General features: G+C 47.5%; 1 protein-coding gene across 11 annotated transcripts in view; it reads left to right on the top strand.

Moving 5' to 3' along the window:
- Positions 1 to 14,463, top strand: part of CELF1 (CUGBP Elav-like family member 1) — a 76,230-nt gene extending 61,767 nt beyond the window's left edge. For 8 of the 11 annotated variants that reach the window (XM_047690606.1, XM_047690605.1, XM_047690604.1 and 5 more), the window contains 7 exons: positions 1,855 to 1,930; positions 3,842 to 3,970; positions 4,314 to 4,424; positions 5,147 to 5,332; positions 7,334 to 7,477; positions 7,935 to 8,101; positions 11,409 to 14,463. In XM_047690606.1, coding sequence (XP_047546562.1) covers positions 1,855 to 1,930; positions 3,842 to 3,970; positions 4,314 to 4,424; positions 5,147 to 5,332; positions 7,334 to 7,477; positions 7,935 to 8,062 — 774 coding nt within the window. In that variant the 3' untranslated portion in view covers positions 8,063 to 8,101; positions 11,409 to 14,463. Of the gene's footprint in view, positions 1 to 1,854; positions 1,931 to 3,841; positions 3,971 to 4,313; positions 4,425 to 5,146; positions 5,333 to 7,333; positions 7,478 to 7,934; positions 8,102 to 8,189 lie in introns of all 11 variants that reach the window. The other 3 variants (XM_047690608.1, XM_047690607.1, XM_047690603.1) reach the window with 2 other exon arrangements.
- Positions 14,464 to 22,381: the final 7,918 nt, after the last annotated feature.

Here is a 22,381-nt window from a genome sequence, read left to right as displayed (position 1 = left end):
AGAAGAAAGGCAATGATTTCTGTTGCTTAGTACTGAGTTTTGGCTAATTTGATACCAAATAATGGCCTTTATATTTCTAAAATGTTAGAAGAAATCCCAGCTAGTATTTCTCTGAAGTCAAAAAGTGTGGGTGGGGAGGCACCTGGATGGCTCAGTTGGTTAAGCGTCTGCCTTCAGCTCAGGTCATGATCCTGGAGTCCCAGGATCAAGTCCTGCATTGGGCTTCCTGCCCAGCGGGTGATCTGCTGCTCCCTCTGATCCTCCCCGCCCCGCCATGCTCTCTCTGACTCTCACTCTCTCATTCTCTCTCAAGTAAATAAAATCTTCTTTGAAAAAAATCACACATTTTTTTTTTTTAAATGAAGATGCTTAGTATATCTCAACAGATTAAATTGTTTCTTAGTGCAAGAACATAGCTTGTAAGTTCAGAAAATTCAGAGAGATTTTTAATCTTTTGCCAAAATGATAATATGTTTAAAATTATCTCCATGATATGCATTTGCTTTTCTTAGAGAGTTTTGAAGCTCTTTTTAGGGAAGACCCCCTTTTTATTGCCATTGCCGCACCCAACAGTGCGTGGTGGTGTTTGTTGAGAGCTGTGGTCTCTTTATTTTAGTTAGACATGATCCCTGCCCTCAGAGCTGTTGTCATTTAGGGAGGAAATGAAGGTGCCAGGTATAGTATGCACAGTCCACCAGCTGGAATCGAGCACATTGCCTGAGGTATTTCAGACAAAAATAAAGACATATGGGTATATAAATGGTATATCATCATTAATTATGAGGTTCTTTCTGGAATAGGTGGACTTGAACCTGATCTCTTTTGGACTAGAGCAATAGTTCTTAAACTTTGTGGGGTGTGGACCCCTCTGAAAGGCTGATAAAAATTATGTGCGTGTACATTTTTTCATTCTATGTTGGAGGTTTGCGGACCTCCTGAAACCTTTCTGGACTAATGGGGTTCATGATGACAGAGGAACTAGGTCAGGTGTTTATGGGAATGAGCAACCAGGTTGAATACAGGATCCAGAAACGGGAATATCCGTTGTCCATAAGGAAAAGTGATTGGCTTTGAATGGATCAGAGGTTTTCAGCAGGTTTGTTAGACAAAGGTTGCTGTATCCTAAGATAGTGAATAAGGTCACGAAGATCCATAAGCTCATGGACAGGCCCTCTTGTTGTATTTGTTAGGTGACAACCATTGTAAGAATATACACTGAACTGATCTGTCAGTCATTTGGTTATCTGCAACAGTGGAGACCAGTTTGGGATGGAGGAGATAAGTGGGGCTGGAAGGATGTGTGGAGAGCGTGGAAAGACTGATTAGTCATGGATCTGTTGTGATCAGCAAAGAATGACTCCAAGAAAGAACCCTAAAATGGTTAGACTTGATATTTAAAATATTTGAAGTAGGAATTGGGTATTTAGATGGAAATAGTCTGCAAGATAAGATGTGAGGCCCAGACTAAGGAGAGCTTGGGAGAGAGGTACTAGAAGTGGCAGTCATCCATGTGCAGATGCTCATTGCAGTGGATTGCATAGCTGCTTGAGTTGAGCTTAGTTCTCTGCCCTCCTCCTGTCCTCTGCTGTGCTGCCTTCTGTTTCCCAGGGACTGGAGCCTGGCCTCAGTACTCAGTGAATGGAACTGTCTTCTGGGCCAGGGCTTTAGCTCTTGTTGTATTGTCCCGTGCTGTCATAAGCCTCATGTTTCTGTTGTGTTGGCTTGGGTTCTTGTCTTCAACTCTCTTCTCTCTGGGGGCCTCTGCACTCTCGCTTTGCTGTGCTGTAGAGTTATCCCAGATGCAGAACCAGCCCTCACTCTCACTCTTGTTCTGTTTTTTGGTGTAATGTCTAGCTTTATTTGCAGCTCCTTCAGCAGACTGCCTCCTCTGGGAACCTCAACACCCTGAGCAGCCTCCATCCAATGGGAGGTAAGTGTTTCACGGCTGCGGAGGAGCAGCAGCAGCCAGGCCGCCAGACCCAGCTAACAACAGTCTGAGAGTTTTGCAGCGTTTGTACAGAAAACAAATTTTTCCCACCTGTTCATAAACCTGACGTAAGATGAACATCCCACGTCTCAACTGCTTTGTCTCTGGAAGGTGGTTCTTTTAGTTGCTATGCAGGATAGCTCTGGGGTTGTCTGATCCCCACCCCTTTAAATCTCTGTTGAGGAGGAAAATGGAGAAGAGCTGTTAGCACGAGTAGACTCTCTGAGGCCATTTTGATAAGGAGGAAATTGCAGGAACTCTTTATTTCCCCAGTAAAGTGATTTTTCCAGTGACTCTTTGAAGCCTAAGAAGGCATCCATGCAAAATGGCCAGAAACTGCTAGAAACTAGGCAGTTTTTCTGTGTGTCTTATGCATGTTATCTCTTAGGTGAATTACCTTTTATTGCTGTTAATACTGTTAACATACATGGAAAACTTGGGGCACCTGGGTGGCTCAGTGGGTTAAAGCCTCTGCCTTCGGCTCAGGTCACGATCCCAGCATCCTGGGATCGAGCCCCACATGGGGCTCTCTGTTCAGCAGGGAGCCTGCTTCCCTCTCTCTCTGTGCCTACCTCTCTGCCTACTTGTGATCTCTCTCTCTGTGTCAAATAAATTAAATAAAATCTTAAAAAAAAAAACATACATGGAAAACTTAATTGAAAGATACTTGAGTGATGACAAAATGGGGCTCCACAGACAAATTTGAAGGTGGGGGGGGCGTCTGGGTGGCTCAGTGGGTTAAAGCCTCTGCCTTCGGCTCAGGTCATGATCCCAGGGTCCTGGAATCGAACCCCACATCGGGGTCTCTGCTCAGCAGGGAGCCTGCTTCCTCCTCTCTCTCTCTGCCTGCCTCTCTGCCTATTTGTGATCTCTGTCTGTCAAATAAATAAATAAAATCTTTAAAAAAAAAAAAAATTGAAGGTGGGGCCATCAGACAAGTTAGTGGAGGTGAGGAATGAAGCATTTCCAGAGTCCCTTGCTGCTATCCCTTCTGCAGTGGATAAAGGCTCAGCAAGTACATTTGAGAAAGGGGTAGTTAGTGTCAGGTGAACTGCATTTTGGTATTTGAAAATTTTTGATAGTGGTTCACTTTGTATCAGGTACTTGGAATTTGCTGTGTTTTTGGAAATTTGCTAGATTATAAATCTGTGTTGTAGTTCAGTTTTTATTGTCGCTAACTGTCCCCTGAACCACCACCACCCATCTGCTTTTCCATCATCTGGCAAATGGTTTGCAACACAGTCAGTGCAGTTCAGATTCTTGCTCCTTTTAACTGTTGCTTGGAGGTTTTTCCCCTCAGTGTTTTTTTTCTGCTCCTTCTGATGAGTAATCTGTTCAAGGAGTGGTTTTTCTTTAGTCTTTCTCCTTACTGCTTTTCTCACATGCATCCTCCTCTGTTACAACTCACCTCGGTCACCTGGATCCTGTTGTGTTTTCTGCCTGTAAACCTCCACTGGAAGGAGCAAATCCCCTATGCAGTAGGAGTGAGGGGCTCAGATGCAGTTCTATTCTGTGCCACAAGTTTTGTCGTTTGTTATCTTGGTCACTTGGCTTCGTGGTGGACCACAGTTCTTAACCCTCTCTTGGCTTCCTAATTGCCAGTCCCTGTTAGGAATATTCACTTGGGGTGGCATGCTGTTGGATTATATATCTCTTCTCTTGAGGAAATGATTTCAAGTTTCTTGAGGAGTTGAGTGATATCTGAATCTTTTTAGAGCCTTGTAGTGTTGCTTGTAAGGCTTATCGAGAATAGTTCCTCTTTGGGACCAGCCTTTACCAGTGTGTGCTGTCATTGCTGGAACGGATACAAGGAACCCGTATGTGCCGGCTGATCTCTTGCTTTGGATGTTGCAGGGTTAAATGCAATGCAGTTACAGAATCTGGCTGCTCTAGCCGCTGCAGCTAGTGCAGCTCAGAACACACCAAGTGGTACCAATGCTCTTACTACATCCAGCAGTCCCCTCAGCGTACTCACCAGTTCAGGTAAGTGTGTCATTAGAACTAGTATGCCCTTGTGTGCCTTGGGCAGAATCCCCAGAGAGGGTTCTGTCATTCTGGAGAGTAGTTAACATCTGTTTCCAGAGGGGTCAGACTGTGAACAATTAATTTTCAAATGTCATCTTCTGACTTAAGAGAAATCTCATAATTTTTAGTTTGTTACAACTGTCTTTGACTTTATATCCTACAGCGACAATTATTGGAGTCAGTAACTGAAAACCTCTTTACGAAGAGAATGCTTGAGTAGTATCAGTCTCGTGTTTTGGTTCCTGTTGGCATGCGAAGCATGTGTTGGCTTGAGTTTTAACACCTGGCTTTCTGATCACAGGGTCCTCACCGAGCTCCAGCAGCAGCAGCTCTGTCAACCCCATCGCCTCCCTTGGAGCCCTGCAGACGTTAGCTGGAGCCACGGCAGGCCTCAATGTCAGCTCTTTGGCAGGTGAGGGACAGCCCCTGATGTGATGGGGCCGTTCATTGTGCAGGTAGCACCTTTAAACAACCCTGGTAGGTCACCATTAGACTGAATGGGGTGGCCTGGTAAAGTTAGAAATAATCATGAGATTTCAAGTTAGACCTGAGTTAAATCCCACCTCTCCCCCTTAGCTAGCTGTAACATAATACCACCTTTCTAAGGTCATTTTTTCATCTGCGAAGTGGGAAGAGGATACTTTAAGGGTTGTTAAGTAAATGAGGACATAGGTAAAGTGCTGAGCACATGACTTAGTACGGTGTCAGGCATGTAGAATGTGTTTAAATAAACATTAGCTGTTATTTTGACGACAGGGTTTACCCACATCTTGTCTGAGACCACACACGCCCCTTTTCAGCACCCAAACCTGGGATATGCTTATTTTACCACACTCCAGCTCTAAGTGAGAAGGTGACAGAAAAGTCAGAGAAAATGGAGCAAGTCAGGTGTAAGTGGCATCACTTCTTGCACAGGTTGGAAAAAGGTAATAGGAAGAGCCACATGTGGGTGTGGCATTTTTTAATGTTCCTGTGAGCAATAAGGCCTGATGAGTGTCCTCGGATCTGACCATTCAGATGGGTGGTCCTCCTCAGGGAGGAGCTGAGAGAGAGAGAAATGGGAGAACTTTGGAGTTTGTTTTGGTGCCACTCAAGTCTTTGCCATCTGTTAATCCTGCTCTTCCCACCACGAAGGGATGGCTGCTTTAAATGGTGGCCTGGGGAGCAGTGGCCTTTCCAATGGCACCGGGAGCACCATGGAGGCCCTCACACAGGCCTACTCGGGAATCCAGCAATACGCTGCTGCAGCACTCCCCACTCTGTACAACCAGAACCTGTTGACACAGCAGAGTATTGGTGCTGCTGGAAGCCAGAAGGAAGGTGAGTAGAGCTGAGAGGCTACAGTTAGGGATGGGGAGGAGAGGGCAGGGGGGAGATGACTCCACCTACAGCAGAGGTGAAGGCAGGGCAAAGGCCAGGAGGACCAGTCAGGCAGTCAGGCTGATGCTTTTCTTTGGCACTGTCAGACATAGACTCTGTAAGCTGTAAAGCTCTGTAAACTGTAGTCTCCTTTTGGAATGTTTTCTGGTTGTAGCTCAGATCAGAACCTCTGCCCTCCTGTGATCAGGCTGCAGGTTTTAGGTGAAGAAACGTACTGACTTTACTGTGTGATAGCATTTCACAGTCCTTTTTTATTTGTTAGGAAGTCGTCTTTGTGGATTACAGATCTGTCAGAGGGTATTTTCTGTCTAGGTGTCCTTTTTAAGCTCTTTTATTTGGCATTTTCCTCATTTTTTGATCTCCGTTTTTCCTAATTGAGGACAGGCTGAAGTTATGGGGCAGAAAGAGTTAATGGCCCACGTTGGTGAATTAGGAAATGTGTGCTTTGACATAAATGATACTAAGTGCAGGAGAGACTTTATAGGCAGAAAGAGGCCTGACAGTGGTTCGCATGAATACACGGTCCTGCCAACACCTCTGTGCTCCTAGTTGACTGGATTTCTGTAGCCAGAAGCTGGCAAGGTTTAAGCACTAATGTGGGGGAAAGACACATATCCTCTCTTGCCATGCCAGCGAGGATTCCTGGGATAGTGCATCCTCACCTGCTCTGAGTCAAGATGCTTCTGTGCCCTAGGATGTCATAGTGGGGGAACTGAAAAACTGTGGAGACAGACAGTAAAGCAGGAAGAGCATGGGGTGTACCACATGGTGCTCTGAAGACTGATGAATGGGAAAGAGGGATGGAGAGTGCCAGAGGCACAGCATTTTGTGTAGAATGGTCAGAGGCCTCTCACTTCACATCTAAGCAGAGTCCAGAGGAAGTAAGAAAGCAAGCCATGCATGTATCTAGAGGAAGAAGAGTAATGGGGGCAGAGGAACACCAAGTGCAAAGGCCCTGAGGCAGCACTGTTCTGTAATGTGTTTGGCAACAGCAGGTAGGCCTGGTGGCTGGACAATGGCAGGACTGCAGTTCAGTAAGGCTTCTTTGGTTAGAAAGTCATTGAGTAAAGTGGTTGGAAAAGGAAAGCATATTTTATTTTTGAGCTCAGTGTTAAACATGGGCACTTTTAAAAAATGTGATTTCTTTTTAATAAGGTGCACTTTACATATGGTAAAATTCACCCTTTTGGGAATATATAGCTCTGTGAGCTTTAATGAACATGTACAGTCATGTAGCCACATTTCGTAGATAGAGAATGTTTCCATCACTCCCAGAAATTCCATCATGTCCCTTTGTAGTCATTCCCTGCCCCCACCCCTGCCTTGCAGCTGCCAGTCTTTGCTCTTCCCGTAGTTTCTGGCACAGTTTTGAACCTGTTTTGTTTGTAATTTCTTTCTGCCCTTTTTCTCTGTGTCTGTATAAGCCTTTAGTCTCCAGTTTTATTGCACCACACACAAGTCTGCCTACTTAACTGTTCTTGTACTCGCTCCTCCCACAGGGTTGAATTCTGATACCCCTCAGTGGGAAGGAGTCTGTTGCAGTGATTGCTCTTCAGTTTCCTGTTTTGTATTTGGAGAATCTTTAGTTCTCCAAAAGATTCTGTTTGTTGGGATACAGACAGGTTTTGTTTTTTTGTTTTTTAAGATTTATTTATTTGAGAGTGAGGGGGAGAGAGAAAGAGGAAGAATTGGGGGAAGGGCAGAGGGAGGGAATCCTTAAGCAGACTCCCCTTAGAGCCCGATGCGGGGCTGGATCCCAGGACCCAGGACCTGAGCCGAAATCAAGAGTTGGCTGCTTGACTGACCAAGCCACCCAGGGGTGCCAGGATATAGACAGTTTAACTCAGGTAGAAATGAGAAACAGTGGTACCAGGGTGGGGGCGGGTGGAGTGGGGGGTGAGCTTGACACTGATGCCTTTTCAATCGATGGGTATTTTGAAGGTCCAGAGGGAGCCAACCTGTTCATCTACCACCTGCCCCAGGAGTTTGGAGATCAGGACTTGCTGCAGATGTTTATGCCCTTTGGGAATGTCGTGTCTGCCAAGGTTTTCATAGACAAGCAGACAAACCTGAGCAAGTGTTTTGGTATGTTGGCTTCTTTACTGGTGTTGGGAGGGTTAAGTGTCATTACCACTGAGAATGAGAAGGGGCTGATAGCAGGAAGAACTGGGTTTACGTTTGGGTTACTGTTTAACTCAGCCTTGGGCAAGACATCATGACCTCTTGTTGAGTCTCAGTTTTTTTTTTTTCATTTCTGTAGCAGGACGGTGGGTTTCTACCCACACTGTTGTTCCAGAGCTTAAAAAAAAAAAAAAAGGTATGGAAATAGCTTGGTCCAAAAACTTAAAAGTGCCTTGTAGATGTCAAGTGGTATAGTCAGGAACCTAATCTTATCTCGTGTGATATAATTTCCAGACTTCTCATCCCTGCTGAAAAATTTGGACTATCAGACTATGCTCATAAGCTGTCTTCTGTGTAGGGAGGACTCAGAATCTCCTTGCTTCATCATGCCCCTCACCCAGGGTTCTGCTTGGACACACAGGTTTTGTAAGTTACGACAATCCTGTTTCGGCTCAAGCTGCCATCCAGTCCATGAACGGCTTTCAGATTGGCATGAAGCGGCTTAAAGTGCAGCTCAAACGTTCGAAGAATGACAGCAAGCCCTACTGAGCGTGCTCCCCTCTGAGACTGGAGTGAGAGGGTCTTCTGGTAAGTGGGGGAGGAGCACCCTTAATGATTCGAAGCCCTAAGGCTGTGTGTTGACAGCCCTGGACCCTGATCCCTGCCACTCTCGCAGGCACAGCTTGCCCTGAAGACTCGGCTACTGCCTTCTGTGGGAGTTTCGCTTCGTACAGAGGACGAGTTTGTGCTTTGGTTTCCAGTGTTTTACTTTGGAGTTTAGGTGCCATATCCTGAGTTTTTTTCTTTATTTAAAATTTGCTGTGTTTGTAACCAGTGTGTGTTGAGAAGGACCAACATCAAACCGCCCTGGGGGAGGAGGGGGAATGGAGAAACATTAAAAAAGAAGATCAGAGCTTTCCCCAAACTGCCCCGAGAGAGAGGACTGAGTGAAACCAAAAACTGACCCCAGAATCTACCTTAGTGCAAGAGTGGGTGAAATGAGAACTGGCACCCAAGAGCCTTCGGGGGTGGAAGCAGGGCTGCCTTTGGAGGTGAGGAGAGTTGACCCACACCCAGTGGCCCCGGGAGCTGGAGGCTGAAGCACTTCCCTCGCTGCCTGCTGAGTTCTTGCCACCTATTTTTCAGATTCTTGTGCAAGATTCCTGCTCCTCTTTCCCAAGAAGGGGATGACCGTTCTTTGGGAATGAAGGACCCGTTAAATTAGCCTGACGTGCAGAAAGCAGGGGGACATCGCGCGCCACCAGCTTTGCCGGCCGCCTGTTGGTGTCGGATCGGCTCTGCCCGGCTGGTGGCTGTTAGGAAGAAGAGAGTCTAGTCTCGTCTAGTCAGAGAGGGCGTTTTTAGTTTATTTCAACACCACACGGCCCGTTTCTAACAGGCCCTTTAAACAAGGCCTCTAGAGAAGACGCTGTCTGGTTTCCTTCCTTGTAGTTGACCACAGCAGAGTGTCACTTCCATCCCGAGGCAGTTTTCTCCTGAGGGTAAATCCAAGAAGGGCTTACGGTATGTAGCTGAAGGGGGCACCTCTCCTGAGCAGAGTGATCAGAAGCCATTGCGTTAGGGGAGGAGGAGGAGCCTGCTTCTTGGTGGACCTGAATCGGAAGGGCTCTTTAAGCCAGAGTGCTGCATTCCTCTGTGGCCAGCACTTAACTACTTAGAAGGATGAGAAATCTGCACTTGCTTCCTTCGTTGAGGGGTCCCAACTGTAGTACTCCCCCCCAAGGCAGGCCTCTCTACTAACCACTGCAGCCCCTTCTGCTCTTGGGGACAGAGGAGACCGCAGGACATTTGCAGCCTCCAGATGGATTTCGTGTTCATTTACCTCAGTATTACCATGTTCATTTTTGTCCTCGTGCTTACAGTTAGCTCCCTGCTGCCTCCCACAGGTCTTACTCCAGCTCTTACCTGTGACCCACACAGCCTCTGGGCCCTGCCTCTGCTCCAAGAAATGCTGTGGGGGTGGAGAGCCAGAAAGGACGTGCTATTGGGAATGTGCACCTGGGCAGAGGTAGCCCTGTTGGGATCTGACTCTTAGCCAAGGCCGGGGACTGGGTCCTTGCAATCTTCAACCTCACAAACATCAGTCCTGACCCCTAGCAGTAGAGATGAGACTAAAGGGGTTGGTTTGGTATTAAGTCAGATGGGGGGCTCTCTCCTTGTCATGCTGTCCATTTGGGTCACAGACAGGGATTGACCATCTTGCTGTTGTATAGGTAGTTTGGTTGTGTTGGATTATCCCATTGAAGCAGGGACAGCTGTTCCCTTCTCATAGTGATATCTTGGGTCTGTTGTCCTCTAAGAGACATGAAACATACTTCTTAAGCTGAACCACGTAAACTTGAATTCCGCACACTGGGAGAAATGTGTCCTGTGTTTCAAGGATAAAACTGTTCCAAAGGCTTCCAGGGTCATGATGGGATTTTTTAAATAAATGCAAAAAATAAAAATAAAAAAGAAAAAAGAAAAAAAGAAAAAAATGCTAGGTTGGGGAGGCGCTGTTCTGAATCCCAACCGGCTGGAACCAAGAATGTCGTTTCTATTTTTATAGAAGTTTTATACAGCTCCGGGGTGGAGAATATTTATTACCTAAATTATATCTCTGGAAAAGGCCAGGATTTTGTAGAATCCAGAATGTGATTGTTGTACACACAGGGTGCTGTGTATGATTGAAACTACTGACTCTCCGTGGCCCGTTTGCAGCCCAGCTAATAATCTGCCAGAGGGGAAGGAGTTAATGCTGTGAATTGGCAGAGGAGAGAGCTGTGCTCCCCAGGGTGCTGCCGGTGCTGCCATAACTGACCTTCTGTTCTGTCTTCCTCCTTGGCCATCGTGGGGTTTTCCAAAGCCCAGAATTCCACTCCCATCCCCCTCCTCCCCCATTCCACTATTATTTGTCCTGGGCTCTGGGATCTTATGAAATGGCTTTTCGAATAACATGAAAAGCAAAGGTGCAATCAGCCTGCCTTTGATAGCAAACCCAGAGGTTTCATACCTGTTTGTGGGGTTCTCTTTTCTAAAAGGAGTGTGTGCCGCAGCAGGGCCCTGGCCGCAGTAGTGGCCAGCTGGTGAGACCAGGCACTTCTCTCTGTTCTCCTTTCCCCTGCCCCGTGAGTGAGCATAGTAGCACTGCCCTCGAGCACAGTTCTCTCCCCAGGCCAAAGATGGTTTGTGAAGAAGCTGCTGCCCTGCAAGTCTCCTGGTGTGGAAGGGTTCGGCTCGGAGAGTGGAGACTGGCAGTCAGGTCTTAAGCAATCCTTTCCTGTTGTGTGGGGGTTTCACTTACAGAAATGTGTTTTCTGCCTATAGTTTTGTTTCTTACTTGGGTTTCATCATGAAATTGATTTGCCTTGAATGCAGCCAGATACTGTCTCCTGGGTCCCACATGAGTGGCCAGGGCCTGCATGGAAGCTAAGAGCTTGGATTTCTGGAAACAAAAGGCCATCCCCATAGAACTGAGGAGAAATCCTGGCCCTCTCCCCTAGAGAGTTTCCCCCACCCCAGCCATTGTCTTCTACTTTCTCCTGGGTTTGAGGAGGGGAGAGGCTGGAGCTCTGCTCCACCAGAGACCTATCTTCTCCCCCTATGGACTTGTTTGGGCGCCTCAGGGGAAATCCAAGCCTTAGGTTCCCTTCTGTCTCTGGCAGTTGGATGTTTTCTTGGTGTCCTCCATGTCCTTTTTGACTTTTCCCTGTGTCCATTGTTAGCATGTGCAAAAGTTCCCTGTCATTCCCCAGCCCCCGCCCCGCCCGCCGCCTCATTTCAGGGCTGTACACAGTGAGTGTTCCTCTTCTCTCTCTCTCTCTCTCTCTGTTTGGATGTATTGCTCTGTGTAACTCAGTGGGTCTCCCTCTTTCTGGTTTGTTTTTTTTTCTAGATTCCTGCCGTTTGTTCATCGTTGTGCCTAAAGCATGTCGATGTGGCGTCAAGTACATCGTCCAAATCCCTGTCTCTTCAGCTTCTCTGATGCTTGAACTCTCACCTTTGACCTTGTGTTGACCTTTGATGCTGACGTGTATTTTTATTATGTTTGTTTCTTTCTTTGTTATTTCTTTTTTCTTTTCCTTTTTTTTTTTTTTTTTTGTGCTGCCAAATTGGTTTTGCTAGAACGACTGCTGAAGGGGAAATATTTAAACTTGCATTTGAATATAAAAAAAAATCTATTTTTCTAGAACTTCATAAGATAACCACTTGATTTTGTGATTCCAATTCTTTGTAACTGTCTTCAGAGCAGCCCTACTAGCACATACCGCGTGGTGTTTGTATTTCTGTGAACACACAGCCAGTCCGTTTCTAGGCTTTGTTTCTCTGTGTGCTTAGTTTTAAAGACAACTTTGAAGTAAACAATGAAATAAAAGATGTCACTAAAACCTTTGAGGCTCCTGAGCACATTTTGCTGATATAGTTTGTGGGGCTTGAGGAGACCGCATGTGTTCTTTTGTTTTTCTGAGTTCTCAACTGCAGAAAACACCTGAACCCCCTTTCCTTTTTGACCGCAGTCTGCAGTTTGGGCCCCAGCCAGCCCATTTTCTTTTTCTTTTGTGGTTCTTCCCTGTAGTGACCCTGCAGGGAGCCTTCAAATCCCTCTGGCCCCTTCCGGCAGACCCTCAGGCCCGCTGTGCCCACCTCCGTGCTTGTTCCTACAGTCTCCACAGCAAAATGTGATGCTTTGATTTTTTTTTTTTTTGTTTTGTTTTTGTTTTTGTATGGTTTTTGTGTTTTTGTTTTTAATTTTTCCTTTCCTACTAAGATTATGCCCAGAAAAAAACAAGTTTTGCATGTTTCCTGCTGTTTCTTCACACCTTCGTATATATCACCTTCACCTCTCTGTTTTCTATAGTTTGTGCAAAAACTGACCGATTTAAAAGGGTTTCAAAGAAGCTGTTTTAAATTGTTGTGGGGTTATTTTTTTTCAAGATTGTATTGTTTTATTTTGAAGTGGCAACTTTCTCCTCTATTGCCCTTAGAGTGTTTGCCTGTGCACTTAGACTGTCACCTCTTGTGGCCTCCAGGCCTCAGCGGGGGGGCCCCCCAGGAGGCTGGCTGCTCTGCTCAGAGGTGGGTGGGAAGGGGGCCTGGAGAGGCATGAGGAGCAGAGATAGAACCCAGAAGGTGGCTGCAGGGGTGGGGGTAGGGGATGGGCAAGAGGTTTAGCACATAGGGTAGTGAGCGCCCCCAGCCCTGAAGAAGGAGGGTGCTCTTAACCACTCGGAGGAGGCCATCCATGCACTAAGCGGCAACATACCTGCCAGCGCTTTTCCTAGGTGACAAGCACAATACTACAGTCTTCACACTGTTTACAGCCCTGGGCACCACCTACCCCACACTGGCTCTTCACCATAGCTCTGCTCTTGCTTAGCTAGTGGGGTGGGGGGTGAGGGCAGGGATGATTTCTTCTTCTAATTCTTTTTTGTTTTGTTTTGTTTTGAGTGAAGAGCCAAATAGCTACTGTCCCTGGGTGCCAGGCAAGCCAGTTCCTTGGTTCCCTGAAGGGAACTTGCCCTCCTCTCTCGTGGCACCATCCAGCCTCAGGGTCTTAGGGACTTTTGAGTAAGAATGTGAATGATGGAGGGAGAGGCCAGAGGAGACTAGAGGTCACAGGATGGATCTGTGGAGGTAAGAGGTTTCAGAGGGAGGAGTTTGTGATGGATTCCACCCAGACCTAAGCTGCTGGTGGGTGGGACAGCTGGGAAGTAGGAATATCCAGGGAAGGGTGAAGAGGGGGTAGCCGAGGGACTGGGAGGGGGAGGGGGGATGGGGAAGGTAGAAGCACTGTTAGCATCATCCATGCAAGGGTTGATGAAGGAAGGGATCGTGGCAGAATTTCTGCTCTGGGACCCGCAGGTTGCCTAGTAGTATGCTTGAGGCCACTCTTACTAGGAAGAAAGGGCGGCCAGTGGAGACCCAGTGTATGGTAGGCTGCTTAATTTCCTGGAAGGGGTGATTGGGTGGAAAGAGGCCAGGAACCCCAGCCTGAGCAAGACTGCCGTGCACCCCACAGTCTGACTGCACAGAGCCGCCTCTGTTGGCAGAAGGCGCTGAGGCTCCCCTTCCTGTGTATTCAGAATCCGTGTTTGCCAATATATTTTGCTTTCAATTCCAAGAGGAGCTCTGGGAAAACCTGTGGATAAAACCAAATGCCAAACGTTGGACGTTGTTTCCTTTTTCTTTTCTCTCTCTGATTGTTTTAATTGTTCTGTGGTGGTTTTAATGGATTTGAGACCCTGGAGCGGCAGCTGCCTTTCTGATTTCCAGCTGCTTTTTGTGAATAATTTAAAAAGAAAAAAAAAAAAAAGAAACTTTACATTTTGGAGACAAACCTGTGTGAGTTTTTTATTGGTACAAACGTTGTATTTAACACTAGGGGTTTTGTACAGTTTTTTGCCTTTTCTACTAGAAAACAATGTAAAGTGATTTCACAATGTGAAGAGAAAAAAAATTGCCACTATGACCAAACGCACAGTCTGTTCTGCAGCAACAACGGGATTCAATCAACTCAAAAGTCGTGATTCAGCCGTAGAAATGCTTTTCCTTTACCTTGTTTGAGCTTTTCCTTTCTTTCCTGTTTTGATTTGCAAAAGAAAATGTCTTTTTTGTGTGAACTTGTGTTGTACTATGTAGAAAATTATGGATTTTACTTTAATGGTTTAAAAAAAAAAAAAGGCAAGAAGAGCCTTTGTCGCTTTTCTGACCTGATCACAGAGTTTGTGTAGTGGATTAAAAAAGAAAAAAAAAATGTTACAAGTTTGGAGCAAGGGAGTATGTGTTTAAAAGGAATCTCCTTCCTTTTTTGTGTGTTTTTCCTTTTGTCCCAGTGGGGAACCTAAATCTGTTTTAATTGCACAGACACACGGACAAAAAGTCATTTTGTATCTGCCAAGTGTGGTACCTTCCTTTGTTTATTTGCTATTAAACTGTTTGAGAAGAACTGATGTCTTCAGAGTTGTTACTGATTTGTTGGGGTGGTCAGTAGGGTCCATGAGGTTGGTGGGGGTTGGTGGCATCCCTGAGGAAGGGGTAGGAGATCCTGGTAAGATTTCATCTTGATGTGCCGGTTTCATGAAACTAAACTCGCCTAAGGCTCCTGCAAGAACAGAATTTCTCCCAGAAAACTACCTTCTTCGTTGTCCTCCATTCTTCTGACAGTGTCCCTGCTGACACAGGTGCACCTTCAAACTTTTTTGGCAACCTTAATTTTTGTGGCTCTTCCATTTCTAGTATAGTGGCTACCACACTGCAGAATTGGCCAAACTTGTGAGTGCAAATCCCCTCTCTGGGCCTTTCATGCTCCACCCCAAAGTGGTTCAGCACATTTCCCCCCTCATCCTGAATTCAGAACAAGGTCACAGAAGGGCATTTCTAAGATTTAGTTTACTACTCAAATTCTAGATCAGGCTCCTAAGTGAAGCCCAACATCTGAGCCTCCTCAGGCATCCGAGAACCGCAGGCTCAGCCCCGGACTGACAGCGTGGGGACTTGCAACCAGCGCATGGGCTGGGGGGTGGGCAGTGCCTCAGCCTCCTCAGAGTCCCTCTTTGTGGAGGTGACTGGAGGAGCATTTCTCAGTGGCAGTTGCACTGAGTACTAGCCCATGAAATGTTCTATGAAGTAAGAGTTCCGAATGCAAATACATTCGGGAGTAGTGCTTTCTCATTTGCGTTCATTAAAAATAAGTTTAAAAGAGGGGTGCCTGGGGCGCCTGGGTGGCTCAGTGGGTTAAAGCCTCTGCCTTCGGCTCGGGTCATGATCCCAGGGTCCTGGGATCGAGCCCCACATCGGGCTCTCTGCTTGGTGGGGAGCCTGCTTCCCCCTCTCTGTCTGCCTCTCTGCCTACTTGTGATCTGTCTCTCTCTCTCTCTGTGTGTCAAATAAATAAATCTTTAAAAAATAAAAATAAAAGAGGGGTGCCTGGGTGGCTCAGTTGGTTAAGTGTCTGCCTTCCCCTCAGGTCATGATCCCAGAGTCCTGGGATCCAACCCACCATCGGGCTCCCTGCTCAGCAGGGGAGCCTGCTTCTCCCTCTCCCTACCCCTACTTGCGCTCTTGTCTCACTAGAGCTCTCTCTCAAATAAAATCTTTAAAAAATGTTTAAAAGTGACAACTTTGTATTACTCTGTGGTAATTATCCTAGCTAATGTTAATTGTTTGCCACAATCCAAGTGCTATGGGGAACACTTGATACATGTTATATGTTTTAATTTTTATAACATCCCTGGGAAGGAGCTACTGTTCCCATTCCCATTTTGTAGATGAGCAAACTGAGGTTAAAAGAAATTGGATTGGGGCACCTGGGTTGTGCAGCCGGTTAAGTGTCCAACTCTTGGTTTCAGCTCAGATTGTGATCTCAGGGTCATGAGGTTGGGCTCTGTGCTGAGTGTGGAGTCTGCCTGAGATTCTCTTTCCTTTCTCTGCTCCTCCTACTGGTGTGCACACGCACTCACACTCGATCGTGCTCTCTCTCTCTCTTCCCCTTAAATAGAAAAAAAAAGTGTTGCCCGCTAGAAAGTGGTGTGCGCTAAGAATCAAACCAGGTCTGCCCACCTCCCAAACCCTTTCTCTTAACCACGACTGAGGAAAGCAAATAAATATGCTTTAGTTAACCTAAAGTGTCTTCTTGCCACACGATTGATTGCACAGTCCTCTAGGCTCTAGTGAAGGTTCGGAACCTGGGGAGCCTACAGCTCTGTGGCTCCCCCAGGTGGTGGGTGAACCATTGCAGCCTGGCCCTCCTTAGAGCCGCCGTCTTGGTGTGGGGGGATTTACTGGTAACTCACTGCTCCCGGAGAGGTGGTCAGCACCATCCATGAAGGGTCACTTCCTGTGAGGAATGGGGTGCTTCCTGCATTATTCCTGCCACTCAGGTCTTTCCTGGATCTGGTACCACCTAAACTATTCTTTACCTAATTTTTTTTCTGCTGTGGCAAAATACATATAATGCAAAATTTTCTTCTTAAACAGTTCCCCCAAGTAGATGATTCAGTGGTATTTAGCACATTCACGGTCTTTTTTTTTTTTTTTAAGACTTTATTTATTTGACAGCACAAGTAAGCAGAGCAGCAGGCAGAGGGAGAGAGAGAAGCAGGCCCTCTGCTGAGCAGGGAGCCCAATGCGGGGCTCGATCCCAGGTCCCAGGACCCTGGAATCATGACCTGAGGCGGAGGCAGCGGCTTAACCCACTGAGCCACCCAGGCGCCCCTCACAGTCTTGTATAGTCCTCGCCACCTGATGTTTTAAATCAGCTTGAAATGCACCTGTTCAACTTCACCTCATTCTGACCGTTAATATTTACGAAATCACAAGGTTTTGTTTTTAAATGTCCACTAATTATATGTGTTTAAATACACATTAAACTACATAACCAATATGTATGAAGTGCCCATAAGGCGCTTTCTCAAAGAGGGCGTGCCACACGCTGCAAAATGGGACCAAGATGGAGAGTCGGGCTTGGAGGGCTCCTTTCCTGACCTGTTCCTTCTGTAAGGACAAGGTGGTGGAACCTGAAGTTCTCTCCATCCAGCACAGGTTCTCCTGTCACTCAAGATCCAGGTGGCAGATCTTGTCTTGAAGTCTTTGCCTTAGGACTCTTGTTCTCCTGAGATAGAACTTGATATAAAAATAGAATGTGACGTACGACATGCATCTTTCAATGTGACATCGTACTTAGGCTGTTGTTTCTCTTTAAAATTTACCAAAAAGAGTGTGCCCGCAGTACTATTTTTAACCTTTTTTGAAAATGTAGGCTTGTGCACCTTTATAGCTTGGTCTGCAACTGTATTCCTTTTTAAAACCCACACACAGTCCCCTTTTATATTTGAATAGATTCCTCAGCACCTAATTGTTGCCACAGCCCTGGTTCCCTGCTCTCCACAGAGGCAGCCTCTGCGTCAGCTGCCCTGACCCTCCCAGCTCTTCCACACACTGTGTTCCCCTGAGCCTCTCAGTCCCTGACGAAGAGAGGCATCGGGAAGGAAACGGGATCAGGTTTGTGACTTCACCGCTGGGAATGTCACACTTGTGTCTGACAGCGTTGCCCTTCCAGGAGGGATCGTAGATGGCTTTTTCTTACACCTTCTGCCTTTCTCAAGCATCTTCCTTCTCTCTCAGGAGTCCTTTCCAACCCCCACCATCTGGTGTTTAATTTCTTCTGCATACATTGACTTTTCTCTTTTCCTGATAAAGGCTTCAGCTCTAGGGATGGCTCTTGCTTTTTTAAACCGAAGTCAGAGTCTTGGGAGGGGAAATGGAACATTTCAGCTGGGAAGAGCCATCCTGACACTCCGGCCGCCGAGGCTCCAGGGCTCCAGGGCTGCCTGTGTGCCCACCAACGCCGCCTCTGCCCCCGAGGGCATCCCACTGTCCTGACGCCTCCTGAGGCTTTAGTGTTTTTAAACCTCTACGATTCACCCACTTACAGGGGACAAGTCCTTGGATCTTAGCATTGTGCAGCCATCACCACAACCTAATTTTAGAACATTTTCATCACCCCGAAAAGAAACCCCGTACTCATTAGCAGTCACTCCCCTTCTCAGCTCCCCCTCATTCCCAGCCCCTGGCAACCGCGAAGCTGCTCTATAGATTTGCTTATTCTGGACGTGTCCTATAAATGCAGTCATAGGATCTGTGCCTTTTGTGTCTGGCTTTCACTTAGCCTACCTCTCAAGGCATGTTCTTTCCTCCCCCTCCTTGAAAGCAACTCCGAGCCCTAGGCTTGCGCCACCTGCTTCTGCCATTCCTGGTCTTTCTGAGCCTGCCTCCTCGAAAGCCAGCCATGGTCCCGCAGCCCCTGTCCCTTCCGCTTCTCCAGCTCCTCCTGTTTACCTGCCACGCCGTCTGCCTCACCCTGCATCTGGCTGTCCTCGGGACCTGTCTGTGCTGTGCAGTTCTACTAGCCACCAGCCACTGTAGCTGTTTAAATTAAGAGCTCTCATTCCTCACTTTCGCTATGAAGCTCCATGTGACCAGGGCACTGTACTGGCCAGTGCGGGGCCTAGAAATTTCCATCATGGCAGTCAGTTACAGCGGTCAGGACTCTTCTAGATGTTACTCTGCAGTGAAGAAGACAAAAGAGGGGCACCTGGGTGGCTCAGTCGGCTAAGCGTCCGACTGGATCTCAATTCAGGTCTCAATCTCAGGGTCCTGAGTTCAAGCCCCATGTTGGGGCTGTTCTGCCCGTCCTCCCAGCACCTGGCAGCATAGGAAGGTAGAGACTGAGGCACAGAGAGGCTACAGTCCTTGTCACATAGCTGTAAGTAGGAGAGTTGGGTTTTTAACCCATGTCAACCTCTGAAGTCCTGGTAGAGCATATATTCCTTTGGGAGGGTCTGAGGTGGGCCCCGGTTTCACTCCCCCCCCCCCCCCCCCGCCCAGAACAGAGCTTTGTGCAGCAGGGACTGTGCATGTCTTGTTCCTTGCTGGAGCCCTAGGGCCTGGCAGGCAAGTATTCAGGAAACATTTAATGAATAAGTGAACAGATACCAAAAAATGATCATTGCTTCTGTTCAAGAGCTTCCTGATGTGCTTCCCCCCACCCCACTACATTAGTTTGATTCAGACATTTCCACCCACTCCGGGGGCACCTGGGGGGTTCAGTCGTTAAGTGGCTGCCTTCGGCTCAGGTCATGATCCCAGCCCTGCATCAGGTGGGTGGGGAGTCTCCCTCTGCCTCTCCAGCTCTCCATGCTTGTGTTCCCTCTCTCGCTGTCTCTCTCAAATAAATAAATGAAACCTTAAAAAGAAAAAGAAATTTCCACCCACTCAGGAGAAAGAGAATAATTTCATACCTTGTTTATGGATTGCCAGCTGCCAACCAATACCCGAGTTCTCCATAGGCCCTCAGTGGCCACGTAACGAATGACAGCCCCGTCCCTTAGAGCCACTTTACCGGAGTTCTAATACAATTGCCGAGACAGCCACCAGGGGCGCCATTCGAGAGGAAGTTGGTGCCAGCCCCTGCTTGGCCATCTGCTGCTGGACAGTCCCTTTGGCAGTCTGGGAACTCCCCAGAGAGAGGCATCTACCTGCGGTCCTCTGGCCTTGAGGGTGTCACCAACCCAGTCATCCTCAGAGTCAAGTGTGCCCAGAGGCTTACTTGACACCACGACCTTTTAAAAAATCATTTTAGGGCACCTGGTGGCTCAGTCAGTTAAGCATCCGGCTTTTTTTTTTTTTTTAAGATTGTATTTATTTATTTGTCAGACCGCGCACAAGCAGGAGGAGTGGCAGGCAGAGGGCGAGGGAGAAGCAGTCTCCCCAATGAGCAAGGAGCCTGACACGGGGCTCCATCCCAAGACCATGGGATCATGACTTGAACCTAAGGGAGACACTTAACCAACTAAGCCACCAAGGAGTCCCAGCATCCGACTCTTGATTTCGGCTCAGGTCATGATCTCCGTTTGTGGGATTGAGCCCCCCACACAGCAGGGAGTCCGCTTCTCTCCCTCTCCCGCTCCTCTCCCCACGTGCACTCGCAGTCTCTCAAAAAAAGCTTAAAAAATTCATTTTAGGGTTTGAGGGGTTTTTTTTTAAGGCAAAACACTAATACAGTTATATAGAAGAGACTTTAGAGTATGGTGGGAAAAGCTTTGTTCAGGAGTCTCTTAATCTGGTTACACCACCCAGTCCCCGTGACCTTGGGCAGGTGACTTAATTGTTTGCCTCAGATTCCTCATCTGCCAAATGGAAGTGAAAACACCCACCCAGCAGAGCTGGGAAGATGAGAGATTGGCTCAGGGCCACGCCTGGCAGACACTTGTTCAACTTGCTAACAGCCCTAAGTATATAAAAGTTGAAAGGGAGCATTTCCCCATCCCACAGCCCATTGATAACTGTTAAACAGATGGGGTAAGTATGCTTCCAGAATTTTTCTCTCTATATACAAAAAACTATGTACATATATAATTTCTGTTAATAAAAAAGAGATCGTGCCGTAATGTACAGAATGTTCTGCTATGTGCATTTTTTCAGTTACTATGTCCCGGGCACCCTTCCATCTGGGTATGTACACCAGGATCTACAACTTTCATTTTTAGAGGCTATAGAGCATGTCATGATTTCTTAACCACTTTCCTCCTGGACATAGAGGATTTCTAGTTTTTCCACTATTGTAGACAGTGAAAGCCAATTCCAGGAAGGTTCAGGAGGCCCATTATAGGGGCATTAGTTCCACAACTTGTTTTCAAAGCAAGTTCTTGTTTTATCTCTTCATTTGATTTTCATAGAAACCTTACCAAAGAGGCGATAATCCCATTTACAGCCAGGAAAATGAATTCATCAAGAAGGACGAACTGAGGATCCCACAAATCATGGCAGAGGGGGCCTGGGACGGTCCCCTTGGGTTAATGTTTGTCGTGCTTCTGGAACAGGTGATGCAAGTGAATGGAAGGAGGCCTGTCTAAGATGACAAGTGTCATTCTCACCTCAGTGTCAAGGCGAGAATAGTGGGAGCAAGATGGGGTCTGTCCCGTGCGGAATCCCAGGGCCTGGTTTGCCTGAGCCCCTGGTCTCCAGGAGAAGCAAGAAATACAGAGTTTTGTCTGAACTCTCCCAGGTAACAGATGGAGCTCAACCGACACAGACCTCTTCAGCGCTCACATGCCAGATGGAGACGCGAGACCCCTGCTTTAGGCCCAAACTTAGATTTTCTACTTTTGATTAGAAAGCAGGGGTCTAACCTGGGAGGCCTGTAGCTGGTGCCTGACACAGATGGCACTTGGTAGAAGGCTCTTCGCCCCTGTGTCGTACCCCACTGGGAGGCTAAGTGGCCCAGAAAAGCCCGTTTGATTTTGTGGCTCGTCCTTCCAATCTCCAGGGGCCATATGTCTGCTTCACTGCTGGGCATGGGTGAGTAGGCTTGACGTTAGAGCTTCTCCCTAGCCTTCTCCATATACCTCTCTTTCAGCTGCCCTGACCAGAGCCTTGGCTAAGGTTCCCAGGGAGCTTGTTGTGTGTCAGGTAAAGATCACCGTGATTTCCAAAAATCGGTCTCCCGTTCCCCTTTACCTTTCTCCCTCTCCCTCCTCCTTGTCAGGAATAGTGTCATGGTTAAGAGTGGAACCCCTAAGTCACGTCGCTCAGATCCAGTCCCTGCTCTCTCTCTAGCTGTGTGGTTTGGGGCAGGTCGTGTTACTGCTCAGTGCCTTAGTTTCCTTATCTGTAAACTGGAGGAAACGCTTAGCCCAGAAAATGTCAGTTGTCATCTGCCAGTCTCTCACTTTTCCAGGGGCTGTGCGGGGCCTCAGGATACAAAGACAAATCACAGCCCTTGTCCTAACAGAGCATGACCTTGACATAAGTGTATACAGTAGTCAGCGAAGGGCAGACTCTGGGGCAGAGGAAACCTTCCTCCCGTCAGATTTTCAAATTTTGGGATCCTTTGAGTTGCCAGGTACCCAAGAAGCTCCCAGACTCCTTTGGGGCACAGATGCAGGCTGCCCACGTCCTTTCCTTCCCGCCAAACTCGGGTCTGGACTAGTGAGTGGGAGAAAATCTGCAAGCCCTTCAGCACTTTCCGTGTGGGCCCAGCTTCCTTCCCCTCCGGGAGTTAACTTTCACTGAGGACCCACCTTCCCAGATGAGAAGAAGAGCCCAGCCGACTCTCACTCCCTCTCTCCTCCTTTCCTAGCTTCCTGGGGTGGGGATTCCAGAGAACTTCCCCCTGGGGAGTCCTGGTGGCCTTGCCTCGTCCCCTCCACCTCCGCTGGGCTGTGACCCTGGGGCACAGACCCCTAAGCCAGTGATGTGCCTGCTGCTCCAGATTGCCCCTCTCTGGACCTGCTTTGCTCACAGTAAACAGGAAGCCATCTCTGTCCCGGGCTGGGGCAGGAACATGGCAGATCGTCTGTGAAGCCTGCA

This window comes from Lutra lutra, chromosome 10 (assembly GCF_902655055.1).
Source record: "Lutra lutra chromosome 10, mLutLut1.2, whole genome shotgun sequence".
In the NCBI taxonomy this organism is placed as follows: domain Eukaryota; kingdom Metazoa; phylum Chordata; class Mammalia; order Carnivora; family Mustelidae; genus Lutra; species Lutra lutra.
Note: the sequence above shows the minus strand (reverse complement) of the source record. Positions and strands in the feature narration are given on the sequence as shown.